A 24,228-nucleotide genomic window follows, 5' to 3' on the forward strand; every position below is an offset into this window, starting at 1 on the left:
ACACTAGAGAGATACAGAAGGCTTCCTCCTAGACACTAGAGAGATACAGAAGGCTTCCTCCTAGACACTAGAGAGATACAGAAGGCTTCCTCCTAGACACTAGAGAGATACAGAAGGCTTCCCCCTAGACACTAGAGAGATACAGAAGGCTTCCTCCTAGACACTAGAGAGATACAGAAGGCTTCCCCCTAGACACTAGAGAATGATACAGAAGGCTTCCTTCTAGACACTAGAGTGATACAGAAGGCTTCCCCCTAGACACTAGAGAGTGATACAGAAGGCTTCCCCCTAGACACTAGAGAGTGATACAGAAGGCTTCCTCCTAGACACTAGAGAGATACAGAAGGCTTCCCCCTAGACACTAGAGAATGATACAGAAGGCTTCCTCCTAGACACTAGAGAGATACAGAAGGCTTCCTCCTAGACACTAGAGAATGATACAGAAGGCTTCCTCCTAGACACTAGAGAGTGATACAGAAAGGCTTCCCCCTAGACACTAGAGAGTGATACAGAAGGCTTCCCCCTAGACACTAGAGAGATACAGAAGGCTTCCTCCTAGACACTAGAGAGATACAGAAGGCTTCCTCCTAGACACTAGAGAATGATACAGAAGGCTTCCTCCTAGACACTAGAGAGTGATAAAGAAGGCTTCCTCCTAGACACTAGAGAGAGATACAGAAGGCTTCCCCCTAGACACTAGAGAGTGATAAAGAAGGCTTCCCCCTAGACACTAGAGAGATACAGAAGGCTTCCTCCTAGACACTAGAGAGATACAGAATGCTTCCTCCTAGACACTAGAGAGTGATACAGAATGCTTCCTAGACACTAGAGAGTGATACAGAAGGCTTCCCCCTAGACACTAGAGAGTGATACAGAAGGCTTCCCCCTAGACACTAGAGAGTGATACAGAAGGCTTCCTCCTAGACACTAGAGAGTGATACAGAAGGCTTCCCCCTAGACACTAGAGAGTGATACAGAAGGCTTCCCCCTAGACACTAGAGAGTGATACAGAAGGCTTCCCCCTAGACACTAGAGAGTGATACAGAAGGCTTCCCTAGACACTAGACACTAGAGAGTGATACAGAAGGCTTCCCCCTAGACACTAGAGAGTGATACAGAAGGCTTCCTCCTAGACACTAGAGTGATACAGAATGCTTCCCCCTAGACACTAGAGAGTGATACAGAATGCTTCCTCCTAGACACTAGAGAGTGATACAGAATGCTTCCTAGACACTAGAGAGTGATACAGAATGCTTCCTAGACACTAGAGAGTGATACAGAAGGCTTCCTCCTAGACACTAGAGAGTGATACAGAAGGCTTCCCCCTAGACACTAGAGAGATACAGAAAGGCTTCCTAGTGGGTATGTTAAGCCTTCTCATTCAGCCAGCCACTGGGCTTATTAAAGCGGTCTTCCCCCTAGACACTAGAGAGAGATACAGAAAGGCTTCATAGTGGGTATGTTAAGCCTTCTCATTCAGCCAGCCACTGGGCTTATTAGAAAGCGGTCTTCCCCTAGACACTAGAGAGATACAGAAAGGCTTCCTAGACACTAGGGTATGTTAAGCCTTCTCATTCAGCCAGCCACTGGGCTTATTAAAGCGGTCTTCCCCTAGACACTAGAGAGATACAGAAAGGCTTCCTAGCGGGTATGTTAAGCCTTCTCATTCAGCCAGCCACTGGGCTTATTAAAGCGGTCTTCCCCCTAGACACTAGAGTGTGATACAGAAAGGCTTCCTAGCGGGTATGTTAAGCCTTCTCATTCAGCCAGCCACTGGGCTTATTAAAGCGGTCTTCCCCCTAGACACTAGAGAGATACAGAAAGGCTTCCTAGCGGGTATGTTAAGCCTTCTCATTCAGCCAGCCACTGGGCTTATTAAAGCGGTCTTCCTCCTAGACACTAGAGTGTGATACAGAAAGGCTTCCTAGTGGGTATGTTAAGCCTTCTCATTCAGCCAGCCACTGGGCTTATTACAGCGGTCTTCCCCTAGACACTAGAGTGTGATACAGAAAGGCTTCATAGTGGGTATGTTAAGCCTTCTCATTCAGCCAGCCACTGGGCTTATTAAAGCGGTCTTCCCCCTAGACACTAGAGTGTGATACAGAAGGCTTCCTAGTGGGTATGTTAAGCCTTCTCATTCAGCCAGCCACTGGGCTTATTAAAGCGGTCTTCCCCCTAGACACTAGAGAGATACAGAAAGGCTTCCTAGCGGGTATGTTAAGCCTTCTCATTCAGCCAGCCACTGGGCTTATTAAAGCGGTCTTCCCCCTAGACACTAGAGAGATACAGAAAGGCTTCATAGTGGGTATGTTAAGCCTTCTCATTCAGCCAGCCACTGGGCTTATTAAAGCGGTCTTCCCCCTAGACACTAGAGTGTGATACAGAAAGGCTTCCTAGTGGGTATGTTAAGCCTTCTCATTCAGCCAGCCACTGGGCTTATTAAAGCGGTCTTCCCCCTAGACACTAGAGTGTGATACAGAAAGGCTTCATAGTGGGTATGTTAAGCCTTCTCATTCAGCCAGCCACTGGGCTTATTAAAGCGGTCTTCCCCCTAGACACTAGAGTGTGATACAGAAAGGCTTCCTAGTGGGTATGTTAAGCCTTCTCATTCAGCCAGCCACTGGGCTTATTAAAGCGGTCTTCCTGCTAGATGCAACTTAGTGACTAAGGTCTGAAGGAACTATTCATTTATCCAAAATGTCTTTGATTGTTTACCTAGTTTTGCTCACCAAGGCTAGTTATCTAAGTCTTTAACAAGGCGGTGTGCGTGTGTTACCTGGCTGTCCAGAGTGGTCTAATGGTGTGATGGAGGCCCCCCTATCAGGCCCCATGATGGGCTCCTAGACAGAGGAGAGATATGAGAGAACGACAGAGAGAAAGGGATCATTGACAAATACGGAGGCAAAAAGTATTTCAAGTCAGTCCTTTATGAGTCCGAAACTACAGTAGGTCCAGGGCCCACAGTCTCTCTGACCGCATAGCTGAACACTCAGGGCCCACAGTCTCTCTGACCGGATAACTGAACACTCAGGGCCCACAGTCTCTCTGACCGGATAACTGAACACTCAGGGCCCACAGTCTCTCTGACCGCATAGCTGAACACTCAGGGCCCACAGTCTCTCTGACCGCATAGCTGAACACTCAGGGCCCACAGTCTCTCTGACCGGATAACTGAACACTCAGGGCCCACAGTCTCTCTGACCGGATAACTGAACACTCAGGGCCCACAGTCTCTCTGACCGGATAACTGAACACTCAGGGCCCACAGTCTCTCTGACCGGATAACTGAACACTCAGGGCCCACAGTCTCTCTGACCGGATAACTGAACACTGAGGGCCCACAGTCTCTCTGACCGGATAACTGAACACTCAGGGCCCACAGTCTCTCTGACCGGATAACTGAACACTCAGGGCCCACAGTCTCTCTGACCGGATAACTGAACACTCAGGGCCCACAGTCTCTCTGACCGCATAACTGAACTGAGTTAACACTCAGGGCCCCCAGTCTCTCTGACCGCATAACTGAACACTCAGGGCCCACAGTCTCTCTGACCACATAACTGAACTAAGGTAAAACTCAGGGCCCACAGTCTCTCTGACCGCATAACTGAACTAAGGTAAAACTCAGGGCCCCCAGGCTCTGCCTGCTCTCTGCATCTCACCTGGATCTGTTTACCACACTCCACGCTGACCAGTTTGTGACACTTCTTGTGGACCAGCAGTTTGCAGTTGATGCATTTGTAGCCCTGTCTCCCCAGACCCCAGATACGGTCTGTGCAGATGGCACAGTGAGCTCTCTACCATGATCATACAGGAGAGAACAGACAAATGTAAAACAACCACAACCACCTTCAAATATCAACGTATCATTAATACAGTTAAGTCACTGATTGGGACAGCAGAGATAGAGAGATGGAGTGGAAGACAGAGAGATGAGAGACACAGGGACAGAGAGAGATGAGAGAGAGAGAGAGACACACACAGGGACAGAGAGAGATGAGAGAGAGAGACAGGGACAGAGAGAGATGAGAGAGAGACACAGGGACAGAGAGAGATGAGAGACACAGGGACAGAGAGAGGAGAGAGACACAGGGACAGAGAGAGATGAGAGACACAGGGACAGAGAGAGATGAGAGACACACACAGGGACAGAGAGAGATGAGACACACACAGGGACAGAGAGAGAGAGAGAGAGAGAGAGAGAGAGAGAGAGAGGACAGAGAGAGAGAGACAGGGACAGAGAGAGAGAGAGAGAGGGACAGAGACAGAGAGACACACACAGGGACAGAGAGAGATGAGAGAGAGAGACACACAGGGACAGAGAGAGAGAGAGAGAGAGAGAGAGAGAGAGAGAGAGAGAGAGAGAGAGAGAGAGAGAGACAGGGAGAGAGAGAGAGAGAGAGAGAGAGAGAGAGAGAGAGAGAGAGAGAGAGAGAGAGAGAGAGAGAGAGAGAGAGAGAGAGAGAGAGAGAGAGAGAGAGAGAGAGAGAGAGAGAGAGAGAGAGAGAGAGAGAGAGAGAGAGAGAGACAGGGACAGAGAGAGATGAGAGAGAGAGACAGAGAGAGAGAGAGAGAGAGAGAGAGAGAGAGAGAGAGAGAGAGAGGGAGAGAGAGAGAGAGAGAGAGAGAGAGAGACACACACACAGGGAGAGGGACAGAGAGGGACAGAGAGAGATGAGAGAGAGAGACACACAGGGACAGAGAGAGATGAGAGAGAGACACACAGGGACAGAGAGAGAGAGAGAGAGAGACACACAGGGACAGAGAGAGATGAGAGAGAGACACACAGGGACAGAGAGAGATGAGAGAGAGACACACAGGGACAGAGAGAGATGAGAGAGAGACACACAGGGACAGAGAGAGATGAGAGAGAGACACACAGGGACAGAGAGAGACACACAGGGACAGAGAGAGATGAGAGAGAGACACACAGGGACAGAGAGAGATGAGAGAAAGAGACACAGGGACAGAGAGAGATGAGAGAAAGAGACACAGGGACAGAGAGGATTGTCACCCTGTTGAACCGTTTGGGCTGGAAGACATGACCACTAGCATAGTAGAGTTTCCTCCAGCGCCGCGCACCACGACGATATATAGACTCTGAGGAAGAGAAGAACACAGGGATTACTGGAACAAGTGTGTGTGTGTGTGTGTCTCAGAGACATACTCCAATCTTCAGAGAACAATAGAAGGGACAAGAGATGTAGACTTACTGTCTTCTCCTGGACAGGGCATGCCAGGCTTCTCTGGGATACATGGAAACACTGAAGGAAGAAAGGGACACCATTAAACCATGGTTGCAATTCCTACCTCACACGTGCCTGTGTGTGCGCCAGAGGTGGGGTAGAGTGGATGCTCTCATTATCTAGCAGACTCTGCCCTTCCCCTATCCTCCACCCTCCTCTGGTCCCCCCCCCTCTCCTCCTCTCCTCTACTTCCTCCATCTTGCTCTTAACCTGTGGCCCTGCTTTCTCTCCAGTGTTGATAAAAGACAACCAATCTCACATGCACCGACAGACAGACAACTATAGACACTGGTCTATTTCCTGGTGTCTGTGAGGCTGTGTGATGTTAATCTAGTTAGCAGGAGAGTATCAGTGGAACAGACAGAGTGTGACTTATAATGGTGTCTGCTGTTGTAAAAAAAAAAAACATTTATTCAATTCGGCAGCGTAGCCTAGTGGTTAGAGTGTTGGACTAGTAACCGGAAGGTTGTGAGTTCAAACCCCTGAGCTGACAAGGTACAAATCTGTCGTTCTGCCCCTGAACAGGCAGTTAACCCACTGTTCCCAGGCCGTCATTGAAAATAAGAATATGTTCTTAACTGACTTGCCTAGTTAAATAAAGGTTAAAAAAATATATAAAAAAATAAAATATAAAAAAATACATTGAATTGAATGTAATGGAAGCTCAGTATACTGTTGTCTGCACTGTCAGACCAGCAAAGACTTTCCCTTGGGTATCAAAACAGGTTATACATTTGGGAAGGCAGGTAGCCTAGAGGTTAGGCGCGACAAGCCACTAACTGAAAGGTACCTGGTTTGAATCCCCCCGAGCCGACAAATCTGACGATGTGCCCTTGAGCAAGGCACGTAATTGTTCATGCAAGTCGCTCTGAATAAGAGCGTCTGCTAAATGACTAAATGTTTTTATTTTTTATTAATGGAAGGTTTATGTATTTACTATGTTGTCAGATGCAGAAGGTCTCGTTACCGTGGATGATGAGTTCAGAGTCTTTGTTGACTTCGTAGAGCCTCAGGGCTTCCACCAGCTCCAGCTGAGACGATACTGTACACGGGTCACCTGGGAAGACGGAGAGACGGGTCATGGCTGGGTCACTGTGTACTCCATGTTCATCCAAGTGTCTGATGATAGATAAACCTACTGGAACCACCCGATTCCCTATTCAGTGCATAAAATACTTCTGACCAGAGTCACAAAGGCTGATATGATAGTCAGAATCATTTTATCTGCCCAAACACCACAAGATAACACAAACTTTTACAGTGAAGACTCTCAAAATGTCTCTAAGCTGAGGTCATTGAGATATTATCAATATTGAATATCCGTGTCTAAGACAGAGAGCGTGTAGGTGTGTGTGGAGGCAGTGTCTCGGTCTTCATTATGTTAAGTTTGTTTTTCAGAGCCTAGTGGAGTATAAGATAGAGAGATCGAGTCATGCATCTTCAACACACCCAGCCCACATGGGCTTACAAGACACTGTGTTTGCTGTATCCAAATAAAATGATCACACACACACACACACACACACAAACACACACACACACATGAAACGCAAAACAAAAACCTTTCAGTTATACAACTTATCTTGTCGTGTCACTTTGGAAATAAAGTTTGCAACCAGCAACACTTCTTTTCTGGGTAGCCAGCCCAGTTTGTTCATCACTACTCCAAACAAGGTTACTCTTAAATCATCGTATAAAGTCCAAAACAAAGCGCAGTTCATTCTCCATCTCCCTTAAAGGTACACCCACCACTGGCTTCTCTCTGCATATCAAACCACACCCTTATCTCTACATAGTGATACTTCTGGCTAGTCACAATGAGTGTGATCTGAGATCTGCCCATGAAGACATCTCTAATAAATGAGAAAGACGGATGGATGGAGGTGGATATATAGTTTGTTTTGTAATGTAATGTTTTAAAAATTGTATTAACTGCCTTAATGTTGCTGGACTCCAGGAAGAGTAGCTGCTGCCTTGGCAGGAACTAATGGGGATCCATAATAAACCCCAAGAAGAGTAGCTGCTGCCTTGAATGGTGATCCTTAATAAACCCCAAGAAGAGTAGCTGCTGCCTTGGCAGGAACTAATGGTGATCCTTAATAAACCCCAAGAAGAGTAGCTGCTGCCTTAATAAACCCCAGGAAGAGTAGCTGCTGCCTTGGCAGGAACTAATGGTGATCCTTAATAAACCCCAAGAAGAGTAGCTGCTGCCTTGAATGGTGATCCTTAATAAACCCCAAGAAGAGTAGCTGCTGCCTTGGCAGAACTAAAATGGTGATCCTTAATAAACCCCAGGAAGAGTAGCTGCTGCCTTGAATGGTGATCCTTAATAAACCCCAAGAAGAGTAGCTGCTGCCTTGGCAGAACTAAAATGGTGATCCATAATAAACCCCAGGAAGAGTAGCTGCTGCCTTGGCAGAACTAAAATGGTGATCCATAATAAACCCCAAGAAGAGTAGCTGCTGCCTTGGCAGAACTAAATGGTGATCCTTAATAAATAAACACATATTTAGAAGGAGAACTATGGTAAACAAACCTTCTTCGTCGATCCACTTCATGGTGAAGAGCTGGTCATTGTCCATGCAGCACATGTCTTTGACCTCCCCGTACAGCTCCTCGTAGGAGATGGATGGCTCAAAGTGGGTGATCATGATGTCCCTGAGAGAGAGAGAGAGAGAGAGACAGAGAGAGACAGAGACAGAGAGAGAGACAGAGAGAGAGACAGAGAGAGAGAGAGACAGAGACAGAGACACAGACACAGAGAGAGAGGACAGGATACATTAAAATACACACTCTTATTTTCTCAAAGTGGCCCGTATACAAAACGTCTCAGAGTAGGAGTGTTGATCTAGGACCAGGTACCCTCTTGTCCATATAATTATGATCTGCAAACCAATACTGATCCAAGATCCACAGCACTAATATTTTATTTTTTAATTTGACCTTTATTTAACTAGGCATGTCGTGGATTTGAACCTGCAACCTTCCGGTTACTAGCCCAACGCTCTAACCACTAGGCTACCCTAGCCTGAGATGCTTTGTAAATACAGGCCAGTGTATACACAATTATGTGTAGGGCCACATGAACTGACCATGGAGAAAAACAACAGAAATGCATAGAGAGAGAATGAATATGAAATGGTGAATCCCTGTTTGTTTGTTTTTTTATAGCTGTAGTTGCCTGTTATTGCTATGAAATGTCCAACATCTGACTCTAGATCAGGGATGGGCAACTGTTGGCCCGTGGATCAATTCCCCTATTGCTGGTGGTGGTGAGAACTCAGTCGGGGTCTCAACTTACTGTTGTGAGTTTGAATAGAATAACACAGGGTGTTGTTGTGTGTTATCAGGTTGTTGTGTCAGTCTGTAACCAAATTTACACCCACAGTTTTTATGCAAGTAAAGTAATACTGTATAAAAAATTTAAATAAATAAATTCACGACAGCTGTGATGGAAACAGGAAGTTTCGGAACAATACTATAAATTCAGACCGATCGTTTGTTCTTTCAAGATGGTGAGATGTTTGGGTCCGTAAAATTAATTCGGCTACAAATGGAGGTGGAAACGACTTCATGCACAAATATAGATATAACAACCATTATATGGAGGTAAACTTGAGGAGTCACGTGATGATCTGGTATTCGGACCTCCAACTACGACTTTGTAAACCATGCAGTTTATTAGGACACAGACTAATTTTATTTTATTTTTTGCCTTTACCTCCCTTCTCACCTCATTTGCTCACATTGTATATAGACTTGTTTATACTGTATTATTGACTGTATGTTTTGTTTTACTCCATGTGTAACTCTGTGTCATTGTATGTGTCGAACTGCTTTGCTTTATCTTGGCCAGGTCGCAATTGTAAATGAGAACTTGTTCTCAACTTGCCTACCTGGTTAAATAAAGGTGAAATAAATCAAATCAAAAGTTCTGATGAACTTCACATGGTGGTGGATGTGCACGGTGACGGGCTTGATGCTGCCAACCAATAAATATTCAGGGACTTATTCATGGTTACATGACGATCAATGCTTGACAACAAAAATATTCTTGCTCTTATTCATAATAATTCCATATATATATATATATACACACACACACACACACACACTAGTCTACCTGCACTGTTTTCTGCGACCTGTTGGCTAGAGAGCACGCGTCCAGACCAGAGAAGATACATTTACTCTTTTAACACAACTGTTTGTGACAAAACTATCAGTAGTGTTGAAAATATGACAGAAACACATTGTACATTTGATATTTATTCAGTACGTGAAAATGTTTAGCGAAAAAGTATATTTTGTGTGCATTGTCATCACACACTGATTTTCTATCTGCAACAAGTCCGTTTGGTGGAAATACCACGGGTGAGAAAATAAACATTTTCTTCATGCAGATTTTAGAACACTGGTATGAAAATGTGTCAATGTGATGGAAACCTAGCTACAACTGACAGTCACTCAGTTAGCCCATGTGAGAAAACAAACAACAACATTTGATTGGTAAGTTAGTCTAGCCAGTTATCTAAACTTGTAGGAATCATGGTCGAACTGATTGAGTCGACCATGATTTTGTTAAGTCACTCTCACTCAGATATCATATATATATATATAAAATAAATAAAAACATCTCTCTCCGCCCCATGGCAAAACGTGTACAATTGCAGTAAACTTGCTTTAAAAAAAAAGTACAACATTCACTTAGGGCCTCCTAAAGGCTAGGGCCGACGGTGGCTGCATGTGGGTATCGTCAAAGTTGCCCATCCCTGGTCTGGAACAGCCTCTGACCTATAATCTACCAGCTCTATCCACAATCACCAATCCCTCCATGGCCCCCTGATAGCCAGGCTAGCAGCCTACAGGACAGGAGACAGACGGATAGCAGAGCGAGACAGCAGCGCTCTCTGGCAGCATCCAAAATGACATCCAAAAGTACACTACTTTTGACCAGAGCACTATGGGAATAGGGTGTTATTTGGGATGCATGATCTGTCACAGCCAGAAGGATTGGTGGCCAGCGCTAGCAGCCCTCCTCCCTCTGTCCAATGACAGTATGTTAATGAGGCACAGGGGAGGTAGTACTCCCGGGTTTCACAACCACCACACAGACAGCAGGCTGGGTTTCACAACCATCACACAGACAGCAGGCTGGGTTTCACAACCATCACACAGACAGCAGGCTGGGTTTCACAACCATCACACAGACAGCAGGCTGGGTTTCACAACCATCACACAGACAGCAGGCTGGGTTTCACAACCACCACACAGACAGCAGGCTGGGTTTCACAACCATCACACAGACAGCAGGCTGGGTTTCACAACCACCACACAGACAGCAGGCTGGGTTTCACAACCATCACACAGACAGCAGGCTGGGTTTTCACAGACAGCAGGCTGGGTTTCCACCATCACACAGACAGCAGGCTGGGTTTCACAACCATCACACAGACAGCAGGCTGGGTTTCACAACCATCACACAGACAGCAGGCTGGGTTTCACAACCATCACACAGACAGCAGGCTGGGTTTCACAACCACCACACAGACAGCAGGCTGGGTTTCACAACCACCACACAGACAGCAGGCTGGGTTTCACAACCATCACACAGACAGCAGGCTGGGTTTCACAACCACCACACAGACAGCAGGCTGGGTTTCACAACCATCACACAGACAGCAGGCTGGGTTTCACAACCATCACACAGACAGCAGGCTGGGTTTCACAACCATCACACAGACAGCAGGCTGGGTTTCACAACCATCACACAGACAGCAGGCTGGGTTTCACAACCATCACACAGACAGCAGGCTGGGTTTCACAACCATCACACAGACAGCAGGCTGGGTTTCACAACCATCACACAGACAGCAGGCTGGGTTTCACAACCATCACACAGACAGCAGGCTGGGTTTCACAACCACCACACAGACAGCAGGCTGGGTTTCACAACCATCACACAGACAGCAGGCTGGGTTTCACAACCACCACACAGACAGCAGGCTGGGTTTCACAACCATCACACAGACAGCAGGCTGGGTTTCACAACCATCACACAGACAGCAGGCTGGGTTTCACAACCACCACACAGACAGCAGGCTGGGTTTCACAACCATCACACAGACCAGGCTGGGTTTCCACACAGACAGCAGGCTGGGTTTCACAACCATCACACAGACAGCAGGCTGGGTTTCACAACCATCACACAGACAGCAGGCTGGGTTTCACAACCAGAGAGAGAGACCTGCACTGTTGCCACAAGAAAAGGGCAACCACTGAGATAACAAAAACCATTGTAAAAACAAAACATAATTATGTTAACATACAAAAAAGGGGAAAGAAATAAATTAACTATTTGCACATTATTACAACATTGTACATAGACATGACATTTGAAATGTCTATTCCTTTCAAACTTTAGTGACTGAGGTTTACTGTTCATTTTGTTTTGTTTATTTCACTTTTTTTTATTTTATAATCTATTTCACTTATGTTTACATTGCTAAAGTAAACATGTTTCCCCATGCCAATAAAGCCCATTGAACTGAGTGTGAAGTAAAGGCCATCGCAGCCAGTCTGACCCCTGAGGGCAGCACCTGTCATCTCACTCTCTTTACGACCATCAAAACAAAACCCCTCTCCAGCCCCAGTCCCCATCCCGCTGGGTCTCTTTATAGGGGGACATTAAAACTGCAGCTCTCACAGAGAGACACCACCCACAGTGGCATAGTCAAGGTCATCAGGACAGACAGACATCCACCCAAACAGAACCCATCCTCCTTCCACGGGGCCTATACACCAGACTAGAACCCATCCTCCTTCCACCAGACTAGAACCCATCCTCCTTCCACGGGGCCTATACACCAGACTAGAACCCATCCTCCTTCCACCAGACTAGAACCCATCCTCCTTCCACTGTTCATTTTGGGCCTATACACCAGACTAGTAAAACCCATCCTCATTGAACTTCCACCAGACTAGAACCCACGACTCCTTCCAGTCCCCAGGGCCTATACATTAAAACCAGACAGAGAACCCATCCTCCTTCCAGACAGACATCCACCCAAACAGAACCCATCCTCCTTCCACGGGGCCTATACACCAGACTAGAACCCATCCTCCTTCCACCAGACTAGAACCCATCCTCCTTCCACGGGGCCTATACACCAGACTAGAACCCATCCTCCTTCCACCAGACTAGAACCCATCCTCCTTCCACAGGGCCTATACACCAGACTAGAACCCATCCTCCTTCCACAGGGCCTATACACCAGACTAGAACCCATCCTCCTTCCACCAGACTAGAACCCATCCTCCTTCCACAGGGCCTATACACCAGACTAGAACCCATCCTCCTTCCACCAGACTAGAACCCATCCTCCTTCCACAGGGCCTATACACCAGACTAGAACCCATCCTCCTTCCAAGGGCCTATACACCAGACTAGAACCCATCCTCCTTCCACAGGGCCTATACACCAGACTAGAACCCATCCTCCTTCCACAGGGCCTATACACCAGACTAGAACCCATCCTCCTTCCACCAGACTAGAACCCATCCTCCTTTACACCAGACTAGAACCCATCCTCCTTCCAAGGGCCTATACACCAGAACCCATCCTCCTTCCACCAGACTAGAACCCATCCTCCTTCCACAGGGCCTATACACCAGACTAGAACCCATCCTCCTTCCACCAGACTAGAACCCATCCTCCTTCCACAGGGCCTATACACCAGCCTAGAACCCATCCTCCTTCCAAGGGCCTATACACCAGACTAGAACCCATCCTCCTTCCAGACTAGAATCCATCCTCCTTCCACAGGGCCTATACACCAGACTAGAACCCATCCTCCTTCCACAGGGCCTATACACCAGACTAGAACCCATCCTCCTTCCACCAGACTAGAACCCATCCTCCTTCCACAGGGCCTATACACCAGACTAGAACCCATCCTCCTTCCACCAGACTAGAACCCATCCTCCTTCCACAGGGCCTATAAACCAGACAGGGATCCACACGATCACGTCGGTTCATATGGAAAAAGGTCCCCCAAAAAATAGTTGAACCTAAACAAAATGTTTTTGTTTTTTCTACTTTCAGTGCAAAAGATGCGCCTCTTTCCCTTCAAATGATCATGACAGTCTGAGTAAGGTCATACAGTCTGAGTGAGTAAGGTCATACAGTCTGAGTGAGTAAGGTCATACAGTCTGAGTGAGTAAGGTCATACAGTCTGAGTAAGGAAGGTCATACAGTCTGAGTAAGGAAGGTCATACAGTCTGAGTAAGGTCATACAGTCTGAGTAAGGTCATACAGTCTGAGTAAGGTCATACAGTCTGAGTAAGGTCATACAGTCTGAGTAAGGTCATACAGTCTGAGTAAGGTCATACAGTCTGAGTAAGGTCATACAGTCTGAGGTAAGGTCATACAGTCTGAGTGAGTAAGGTCATACAGTCTGAGTGAGGAAGGTCATACAGTCTGAGTAAGGAAGGTCATACAGTCTGAGTAAGGAAGGTCATACAGTCTGTCATACAGTCTAGTAAGGTCATACAGTCTGAGTAAGGTCATACAGTCTGAGTAAGGTCATACAGTCTGAGTAAGGTCATACAGTCTGAGTAAGGTCATACAGTCTGAGTAAGGTCATACAGAAGCTGGAGGTAGACGTAGTTTAAATACGTCAACACTGTGCTATGTAATGTATGGCAATAAATAATATTGCCGAGTACAACAGTGTGTGTGCAGCAATTTCTACCACTTTCCCATGTTGCGGGGTCTATCCCGCTCCTGGGGAAATGGTTGGATGTGCTAGCTGTAAGCCTATATTACTACTGAAGTGCATAGCCTACTTTAGGTGAGCTCTGTCAACCTCGACAGAGGTTCTTGGCAGACAGAGAATGTGTTGGTGTCTCCTGCATTCCCTCCCCCTCTCTTTTCCTGTCACGTGTTCTCTGGATCCTCCTTCATGTTCCCTCGCGTCCTTCTCCTTCTCTCTTCATTCTAGGGTTGTGGTAACGCCTTTTTGTTATTGTTTTTTTGTGTGCATTTTTTTAAACAAAAAGCAGAACAAACTATTTGGTCCTTTAAAAAAAACCAGGAGTATGTCAAATATTGTGTGATAAGATAAATACATGTTTGTTTCCAACATTAGGGGCTGTTGTCCTTAACAAGTTAAATCCGCTTTGTGTTTTTGTTTCCTTACCACGATACTAACAAGTATCACACTAAACTGGTATCGTACCCAGCCATACTTCTCTTTTTCTATTCCTCCCTCTCTGCATTCTCTCCCTCCCCCTCTTTCTCTCTCCATCCTGTTTGTGTTAATTAGTGACAGTACAGGAGGAGGAGTGTTGACCATCATTCTGGTTGGTAGCTACACTTCTACAGGCCTCCTTAGCACCAGAGCCACACACACACACACAATAGCAACATAGCTAGTGGCTACACACCCACAGAGAGGCAGGGATCAGGGTGAATAGAATGGAGGGTAAGTTGGTTCCAATACCCAAATAACCACGGTTATAAAGACAGACTGCTCAATGATAGGGCCAACTGAATCCTTAGCACCATTGCCACACAGCTAGTGGACACACACACACACACACACACGTTGTTTCTCAAATGAAGCCCCATTCATTCAAGCCACACAGTGCTGTTACGACACAGAGTCAGTATCAAGGCTTCATGACGTGACGTCCAGCCAGGAAATCGGACCAGAATTTATTTATTTGTCAGGGACCTTGGTAAAACATGCCAACGCACCAGACGTATCGGTAGTCCTGAGCACTAGTGGTTCATTTAAACACCGTGCTTCAATAAGGTGGTTAAGGTTTTATCCCACCAGCAGCACTCTAACAAAGACACTGATGTTACTCCCCTAATGCTTTTCAGCATTAGCCTTCATTCATGGGGCAGCAGGTAGCCTAGTGGTTAGAGTGCCGGACTAATAACCGAAAGGTTGCAAGTTCAAATCCCCGAGCTGACAAGGTAAAAATCTGTAGCTCTGCCCCTGAACAAGGCAGTTAACCCACTGCTCCTAGGAACTAGCACTATAGCCTCAGAAATCTACTGGATACTGCCATGGTTGGTAAAAACAACATGAGAAACTCTAGGCCTGCTTGTAACTGTCTACTGTCACCTGCCTTGGAGATGGAGACAGGCCTGGTGTTCTGCTGTGGGGATATTGTTGCACCAATGTGTACCTAACCATAAACATCAATGCCTTTCTTAAAATCAATACACAAGTATATATTTCTAAACCTGCATACCTGAATTTATTTTAATTAGGGAAATTGTGTCACTTTTCTTGAGTTCTGTGCAAGCAGAGTCAGGGTATATGCAGCAGTTTGGGCCGCCTGGCTCGTTGCGAACTGTGTGAAGACTATTTCTTCCTAACAAAGACAGCCAACTTTGCCAAACGGGGGATGATTTAACAAAAGCGCATTTGAATGTACCTAACCATAAACATCAATGCCTTTATTTAAATTAATATATTTTAAAACCTGCATATTTAGTTTAAAAGAATACATGTTAGCAGGCCATATTAACTAGGCAAATTGTGTCACTTTTATTGCACGCAGAGTCAGGGTATATGGAACAGTGTGGGCCACCTGGCTCGTTGCAAACTAATTTGCCAGAATTTGACATAATTATGACATTGAAGGTTGTGCAACGTAACTGGAGTATTTAGACTGATGGATGCCATCCGTTAGATAAAATACGGAACGGTTCCGTATTTCACTGAAAGAATAAACATTTTGTTTTTAAAATGATAGTTTCAGGATTTGACCATATTAATGACCAAAGGCTCGTATTTCTGTGTTTATTATATTATAATTAAGTCTATGATTTGATAGAGCAGTCTGACTGAGCGGTGGTAGGCAGCAGCAGGCTCGTAAGCATTCATTCAAACAGCACTTTCCTGCTTTTGCAGCTCTTCGCTGTGCTTCAAGCATTGCGCTGTTTATGACTTACATTTACATTTAAGTAATTTAGCAGACGCTCTTATCCAGAGCGACTTACAAATTGGTGCATTCACCTTATGACATCCAGTGGAACAGCCACTTTACAATAGTGCATCTAAATGGTTTAAGGGGGGGGGGGTGAGAATGATTACTTTATCCTATCCTAGGTATTCCTTAAAGAGGTGGGGTTTCAGGTGTCTCCGGAAGGTGGTGATTGACTCCGCTGTCCTGGCGTCGTGAGGGAGTTTGTTCCACCATGGGGGGGCCAGAGCAGCGAACAGTTTTGACTGGGCTGAGCGGGAACTGTACTTCCTCAGTGGTAGGGAGGCGAGCAGGCCAGAGGTGGATGAACGCAGTGCCCTTGTTTGGGTGTAGGGCCTGATCAGAGCCTGGAGGTACTGAGGTGCCGTTCCCCTCACAGCTCCGTAGGCAAGCACCATGGTCTTGTAGCGGATGCGAGCTTCAACTGGAAGCCAGTGGAGAGAGCGGAGGAGCGGGGTGACGTGAGAGAACTTGGGAAGGTTGAACACCAGACGGGCTGCGGCGTTCTGGATGAGTTGTAGGGGTTTAATGGCACAGGCAGGGAGCCCAGCCAACAGCGAGTTGCAGTAGTCCAGACGGGAGATGACAAGTGCCTGGATTAGGACCTGCGCCGCTTCCTGTGTGAGGCAGGTTCGTACTCTGCGGATGTTGTAGAGCATGAACCTACAGGAACGGGCCACCGCCTTGATGTTAGTTGAGAACGACAGGGTGTTGTCCAGGATCACGCCAAGGTTCTTAGCGCTCTGGGAGGAGGACACAATGGAGTTGTCAACCGTGATGGCGAGCCTATCAACTCCCGAGATTAGGGTGGCAATACTAAAGTACCTATTAGAACATCCAATAGTCAAAGGTATATGAAATACAAATGGTATAGAGAGAAATAGTCCTATAACCTAAAACTTCTTAACTGGGAATATTGAAGACTCGTGTTAAAAGGAACCACCAGCTTTCATATGTTCTGAGCAAGGAACTGAAACGTTAGCTTTTTTACATGGCACATTTAGCACTTTTACTTTCTTCTCCAACACTTTGTTTTTGCATTATTTAAACCAATTGAACATGTTTCATTATTTATTTGAGACTAAATTGATTTTATTGATGTATTATATTAATTTAAAAGTTAAAATAAAAGTGTTCATTGAATATTGTTGTAATTGTCATTATTAAAAAATATATATAGTTTTTTTTTAAATCGGGCGGTATCGGCTTTTTTTTGGTCCTCCAATAATCGGTATCGGTGTTGAAAAATCATAATCGGTTGACCTCTACTTCTGTTGTCATGTGATGAAAACTATTTTCTGCTGAATGTGTTATGAACTATAGTTCATGCCCCATCTCACTCTATTGAAAAAAATGTTTTATGGTCTGTTTTTTGAAAATGCTGATTTCTGAAAAATAAAGTGACCCCTGGATGTATCCTGGCCATGAGCGTAGGTACACCACCCTGGCAACCCCATCTGCTGCTGGGCGGGTAGATCATCGGTCACTCCAGCATGGAGGCAGCACACCTAGGAACATCCATCTCTCTGTCACGGTGTTACTGCTGGGAGGCATGGAATCCCACCACCACCCACCCTGCTCCACTGAACTGCTACAGAACCTGCTGTGGTACTCTACTCTCTCTCACACACACACACACACACACACACACACACACACACACACACACACACACACACACACACACACACACACACACACACACACACACAGAGAAGCAGGGATCAGGGTGAATAGAATGGAGGGTAAGGTTGTTCCAATACCCAAATAACCACGGTCATATGGACAGACCGCTCAATGATAAGGCCAACTGAATCATAACATGGTGAGGTTGACTATTCCATAAACAGTTCAGCCTAGCTAAGTGCCAGCCCCATTACGAGCAAAACAAATTGAATGGTTTGACCGCTAACTGTAATTAAATCTAGCAACAAGATTAGGTTACTTGTCAAACTAAAACAATCATAGCATCTAGCAGGGCTAATCAAGATTCAGCACATTGATCCATTTATAAAATTGGCCCTTTGATCCATTCTGAACATGTATTTTTTTGAGCCAATAGAATACAATGTTTTTGTTACTGCAGTTAACGCTGTGAATCAATATCACCTAATGTACCAGTTACAGCCTATCAGAGCTGCTAACATCAGCCAATCGGAGTTGACTGTACCAGTCCACCGCCTCAGCCGAGCTATTTTACAAGCTGGCTAGCAAATTTTACAAACATTTAGCACAGAGAATGTAAGCTGACAAAATGTTCCCTCAACTCAAAAGGAAATAAAAGTGGATGATGATAATCACTGATTCATAAGTGAGTGGACTGAGAAGTACCTGTTTGTAGAAATTGCGGGAGGGAAGCCTATGTGCCTGCTGTTCACAAGTCCACACCCAACTCTCCAGTTGGTTCATATGTAGGGCAAAATAAATTTAAAAAACAGCCTCATACAAGCAGAGCCAGGTCAATATTAGAGATCGAACGATTATGATTTTTCAACGCCGATACAGATTATTGGAGGACCAAAAATAGCTGATACCAATCAAATCGTACGATTTTTTAAAATCTATTTATTTATTTGTAATAATGACAATTACAACAATACTGAATGAACATTTATTTTAACTTAATATAATACATCAATCAAATAAATTTAGCCTCAAATAAATAATGAAACATGTTCAATTTTGTTTGAATAATGCAAAAACAAAGTGTTGGAGAAGAAAGTAAAAGTGCAATATGTGCAACATAACAACACACAGAAATGAGCCTTAGGACATTAATATGGTCAAATCCGGAACCTATCATTTCGAAAATAAAACGTTAATTCTTTCAGTGAAATAGGAACTGTTCTGTATTTTATGGGTGTCATCCATAACTCTAAACATTCCTGTTACATTGCACAACCTTCAATGTTATGTCAGAATTACGTAAAATTCTGGCAAAATAGTTCGCAACGAGCCAGACGGCCCACAATGTTGCATATACCCTGACTCTGCGTGCAATGAACACAATTGAAGTGACACAATTTGCCTAATTAGTATGGCCTGCTAACATGTATTTTTTAAACTAAATATGCAGGTTTAAAAATATATACTTCTGTGTATTGATTTTAAGAAAGGCATTGATGTTAATGGTTAGGTACATTTGTGCAACGATTATGCTTTTTTCGCAAATGCGCCTTTGTGAAATCATTCCCCGCTTGGCGAAGTTGGCTGTCTTTGTTAGGAAGAAGTAGTCTTCACAGTTTGCAACGGCCCAAACTGCTGCATATACCCTGACCCTTTGTGCTTATTTGTGAGATTATTTTTATGGAGAGTGCTTTCGGGATGACATGCTCGGCTTCATGCCATTGGAGGGACACACTACTGCTGAGATCCTTTTTTAGAAAATGCTCTCCTTTTTTCAATGAGAATGGACTAGATTTGTATAAGTTAACATGCTTGTCACAGATGACGCTCCGTCTACGGCGAGCAGAGTACAGGGGCCTGTCTTCCCGCGCCTATCAGTTCTTTCAACGAAGATGAGATCACTACACCGAGCTTAACTCAGAGGTATGTTAGAAAAAAACACCATGGACTCAGTTTGGCCTATCCTAAACTTTATCCGATTAACATCTGGCTTGCAACATGGCTTGTTTCGTAGTCTGCTGAAAAACATGTCTGTTAAACATCATGATCTACTTTAACATCATGATGTAAGGTGGCTATGCAAAAGGGTAATTCTCTCAAGAGAGTATGTGAGATTAGGGAGGAGATGGCAATCGTGGACAAAAGCAACTACGACAAGAAAACCTGCTGACGTCACACGACGAGGGTCCCCTACAGCTGGAGTTAGTAGACGTCACGTGACGAGGGTCCCTACAGCTGGAGTTAGTAGACATGTAGGCATCAGCTGATCTGAGGCAGGCGCTTCTGTCTGTGTGAAGTTTTGGACTTAGCATATTATTGCAGAGCAAATACCAAACATAAGAGCATTGGTGTGTTTTTTATTTTAACAATGTTTTGATCAACATACACATGTGGATCCAGCTTCTCTTACATTCATTCCAGAAAAATGAACACTTGCTCCTCCTTGTCAAACGTGAAGCTTCATCACTGCCTGCGGGTTGCCCTGACTCCTGACAAACTTTTCTGATCTTTCCCTAATCTAAACAGTGCAATTTCTCCCATTAGAAGGGAAACACGTGTGTGTGTGTGTGTGTGTGTGTGGGGGGGGGGGCAGACAGGAAAGATTGAACTGAATACATATAGAACAGGCGGCAGGGTAGCCTAGTGGTTAGAGCGTTGGACTAGTAATCAAAAGGTTGCAAGTTCGAATCACCGAGTTGACAAGGTACAAATCTGTCGTTCTGCCCCTGACAACAGGCAGTTAACCCACTGTTCCTAGGCAGTCATTGAAAATAAGAATTTGTTCTTAACTGACTTGCCTGGTTAAATAAAGGTAAAATAATAAATAAATAAAAATGACCAGCGTTGACCAGCGATGCTGGTCAACGGAGATATGCCATGTTTCCTATGTGTAAAAAATTGTATTAAAAAAAGATAAATCCACACAAAAGATGTACGTACAATACACTGTTATGAGTACAAATGTGTTCCATTATTTCAAAAAGTTGATACACTGAATTACTCTTAAAGCACTTCAAATAAACTTTTAGCAACATGTAATTTAAATAAAAGTGCTTTCTAAGATTCTAATTGTGTATTGTTTTTTTTTTAAAGGAAGAGTAATCCCATGAAGAAAATATCTGGCCATATTCAAATCTGGCCCCTTGAAAAATATAGTTGGCATAGAGGTTACAGTGGTTGTTGTTGAATAGCCCTGGCATAGAGAGTACAGTGGTAGTTGTTGAATAGCCCTGGCATAGAGAGTACAGTGGTAGTTGTTGAATAGCCCTGGCATAGAGGTTACAGTGGTTGTTGTTGAATAGCCCTGACATAGAGAGTACAGTGGTTGTTGTTGAATAGCCCTGGCATAGAGAGTAGTGGTTGTTGTTGAATAGCCCTGACATAGAGAGTACAGTGGTAGTTGTGGAATAGCCCTGGCATAGAGGTTACAGTGGTTGTTGTGGAATAGCACTGGCATAGAGAGTAGAGTGGTTATTGTGGAATAGCCCTGGCATAGAGAGTAGAGTGGTTGTTGTTGAATAGCCCTGGCATAGAGGTTACAGTTGTAGTTGTGGAATAGCCCTGGCATAGAGGTTACAGTGGTTGTTGTTGAATAGCCCTGGCATAGAGGTTACAGTGGTTGTTGTTGAATAGCCCTGGCATAGAGGTTACAGTGGTTGTTGTGGAATAGCACTGGCATAGAGAGTAGAGTGGTTGTTGTGGAATAGCCCTGGCATAGAGAGTACAGTGGTAGTTGTGGAATAGCCCTGGCATAGAGAGTACAGTGGTAGTTGTTGAATAGCCCTGGCATAGAGAGTACAGTGGTAGTTCTTGAATAGCCCTGGCATAGAGGTTACAGTGGTTGTTGTAGAATAGCCCTGACATAGAGAGTAGAGTGGTTGTTGTTGAATAGCCCTGACATAGAGGTTACAGTGGTTGTTGTGGAATAGCACTGGCATAGAGAGTACAGTGGTAGTTGTGGAATAGCCCTGGCATAGAGAGTACAGTGGTAGTTGTTGAATAGCCCTGGCATAGAGGTTACAGTGGTTGTTGTAGAATAGCCCTGACATAGAGAGTAGAGTGGTTGTTGTTGAATAGCCCTGACATAGAGGTTACAGTGGTTGTTGTGGAATAGCACTGGCATAGAGAGTACAGTGGTAGTTGTGGAATAGCCCTGGCATAGAGAGTACAGTGGTTGTTGTGGAATAACCCTGGCATAGTGGTTACAGTGGTTGTTGTGGAATAGCCCTGGCATAGAGAGTACAGTTGTAGTTGTGAGCACATAAAGCCATTGGCTATCAGGCTATTATGATAACTAAGATGGTGGGAAGGAAGAGAGAAAATTGACAGCTTTGTGCCTGATGTGATGTGCTTGGAGGGCTTTCATTGAATATAAGAATATGGCAACACACTTACTCTTTACAAAGCTGGGGCTGAACCCCTATGGCATCCTAGTCCATATATAGTGTACTACTTTTGACCAGAGTCCTGGTCAAAAGTAGTTCACTATATAGGGAAAGGGTGACGTTTGGGACACAAATCAGGCCTTTGTGTTGTGCACTGATGCAGACAGAGAGCTGCTATAATAGACAGGCACTGCCTACTTACCAAGAGAGAAAAATAATATCTTTCTCTCACTGACCCTAGTTCTCCGTCAACCTACATTCCTCGGGAATCCTGCCTCTGGTTTGGAGGCCAAGTGGCCCTGTGTATTTATGTCAAACTGGCCATTATTATTGGACAGTATGAGAGCATATATAAAGATCAGAGCCATAGAAACAGTATATGACTGATACAAGGAAGTACAGTAAAAACTGTATATAGGACTGATGGTTAGAATCAGAAATGCGATTCGGATGAGAGCCAACAGGGATGTAGGCCTTGCCTGGATCCAAACTTAATTGTTCTGTTTCAACATGGAGTAAAACATTACTATGCCACTTGGATCCAGGCTAACAGAGAAAAGCTTTTATCTACTAAAATAGTATTGCCTTTACCAGTGTTCAGTCAAATGTATAGAACAGCCCATGCTTATATATAGCCTGGTTGCCTTAATAATGAGTGGCATGTCCCTGCACTTGACAAACCAATTAACTGCTTCATACCAGATTCCTCAAATACTTGACATTCCTAGGTGGTCATCTCAGGAATAGTATGGATGTTTTGCTTCCAGAAACAACTCGTGTAATTACCTAGGGACAATAGTGCTGGCTGGGCTGCTATGTAGACTTAGCATGAAATACAACAGGTCTGGCAGAAGGTACTGGTAATACACGTTTGGCAAGTCTCACTCTGGGAAAAAAACCACAATCACAGACTCGGCATCACACAAGGAGTGTTAGGCAACATCTGTGTTTGACAAGTGATTTCCATCTTGGAATGCAACTACTGATCACCATTCACTAGCTAGAATATAACCACAAACAGTAACATCTCAAAATAGGCTCTCTAATCTATTACAAATGTAGGTTATTCATAAGATGCTGTAAAATGGTTCAGTCCAGTTATAAACACACCAGCTTCAATAGCTGGCAATGAGGACCCTGACAGGAATCAAAACATCCAGCTAACGTTAGTTAGCCTCTAACTAAGTCCAATGTAACGTTAGTTAAGTCATGTCTCAAAACCTGTAGCCATTAAGCCATGAAACATTGATGGGGGGGTTTTACTTGCTTAAAATAGATTTGAGATAAAGAACCTGTATGCTAAACTAGCAGCTAGCTACATGTCTGGATAGTTCCACCCTGCTTGTCAAGTTTCTCTCCTAACGTTACCTGACTAACGACATCTGGCTAATAAAGCCCAAGTTACTAACGAGTCAAATAACGATTTGTTTAATCCCAAAACAAATTTCAAAACCTAACTGTGTACTTACCCTTTGTAGTAAGCTTTTACCCGGACTTGGTAAGGGTTCTCGCCGGGGTGAGACATGCTACTGTCCCGCAACGTCGGCATTATAAACTCTCTGATTCGGACGCTCTGCTCGCCGAAGATGCCTTCCTACTGTGTACCACACCCCAAACCCTCTTCTGTACCTATATCGATAGATAAAATAATTAGCTAGCTGACTAGATATGGAAACGAACAATTGGCACTTTCTTAATTTGACAAAATTCAGACATAAAATAAGGTAAAAACTTGAAGGAATCGGCCAAACAACACTCCTTAACTTACTACTGTAAAGGCCTCACGACGGACGAATCCATTAGCGGAATGTAAGAGGGGTAACAATTTACTTCAATCAACAAACTAAACAAAAAAAGATACAAAATATTATCTGCGATCAGTGTATATAAAACATATATAATACAATGCAAATCATGTGAATTTGATATATTATAATGATAGACAATGAGTACATTTTCATTTCAACACC

At 44.6% G+C, this 24,228-nt stretch overlaps 1 protein-coding gene across 1 annotated transcript in view; it reads right to left on the reverse strand.

The window, feature by feature from the left end:
• LOC124009448 (protein kinase C iota type-like) overlaps positions 1–24,020 on the reverse strand; it is a 44,186-nt gene extending 20,166 nt beyond the window's left edge. Inside the window, exons 1-7 of the mRNA XM_046321260.1 lie at positions 23,728–24,020; positions 7,783–7,904; positions 6,214–6,303; positions 5,214–5,264; positions 5,015–5,100; positions 3,663–3,797; positions 2,777–2,840 (exon numbers count right to left, since the gene is read on the reverse strand). Of these exons, the coding sequence (XP_046177216.1) occupies positions 2,777–2,840; positions 3,663–3,797; positions 5,015–5,100; positions 5,214–5,264; positions 6,214–6,303; positions 7,783–7,904; positions 23,728–23,807 (628 nt within the window). The 5' untranslated portion in view covers positions 23,808–24,020. The remainder of the gene's footprint in view (positions 1–2,776; positions 2,841–3,662; positions 3,798–5,014; positions 5,101–5,213; positions 5,265–6,213; positions 6,304–7,782; positions 7,905–23,727) is intronic.
• Positions 24,021–24,228: the final 208 nt, after the last annotated feature.

This window comes from Oncorhynchus gorbuscha, linkage group LG22, assembly GCF_021184085.1.
Source record: "Oncorhynchus gorbuscha isolate QuinsamMale2020 ecotype Even-year linkage group LG22, OgorEven_v1.0, whole genome shotgun sequence".
Lineage (NCBI taxonomy): Eukaryota > Metazoa > Chordata > Actinopteri > Salmoniformes > Salmonidae > Oncorhynchus > Oncorhynchus gorbuscha.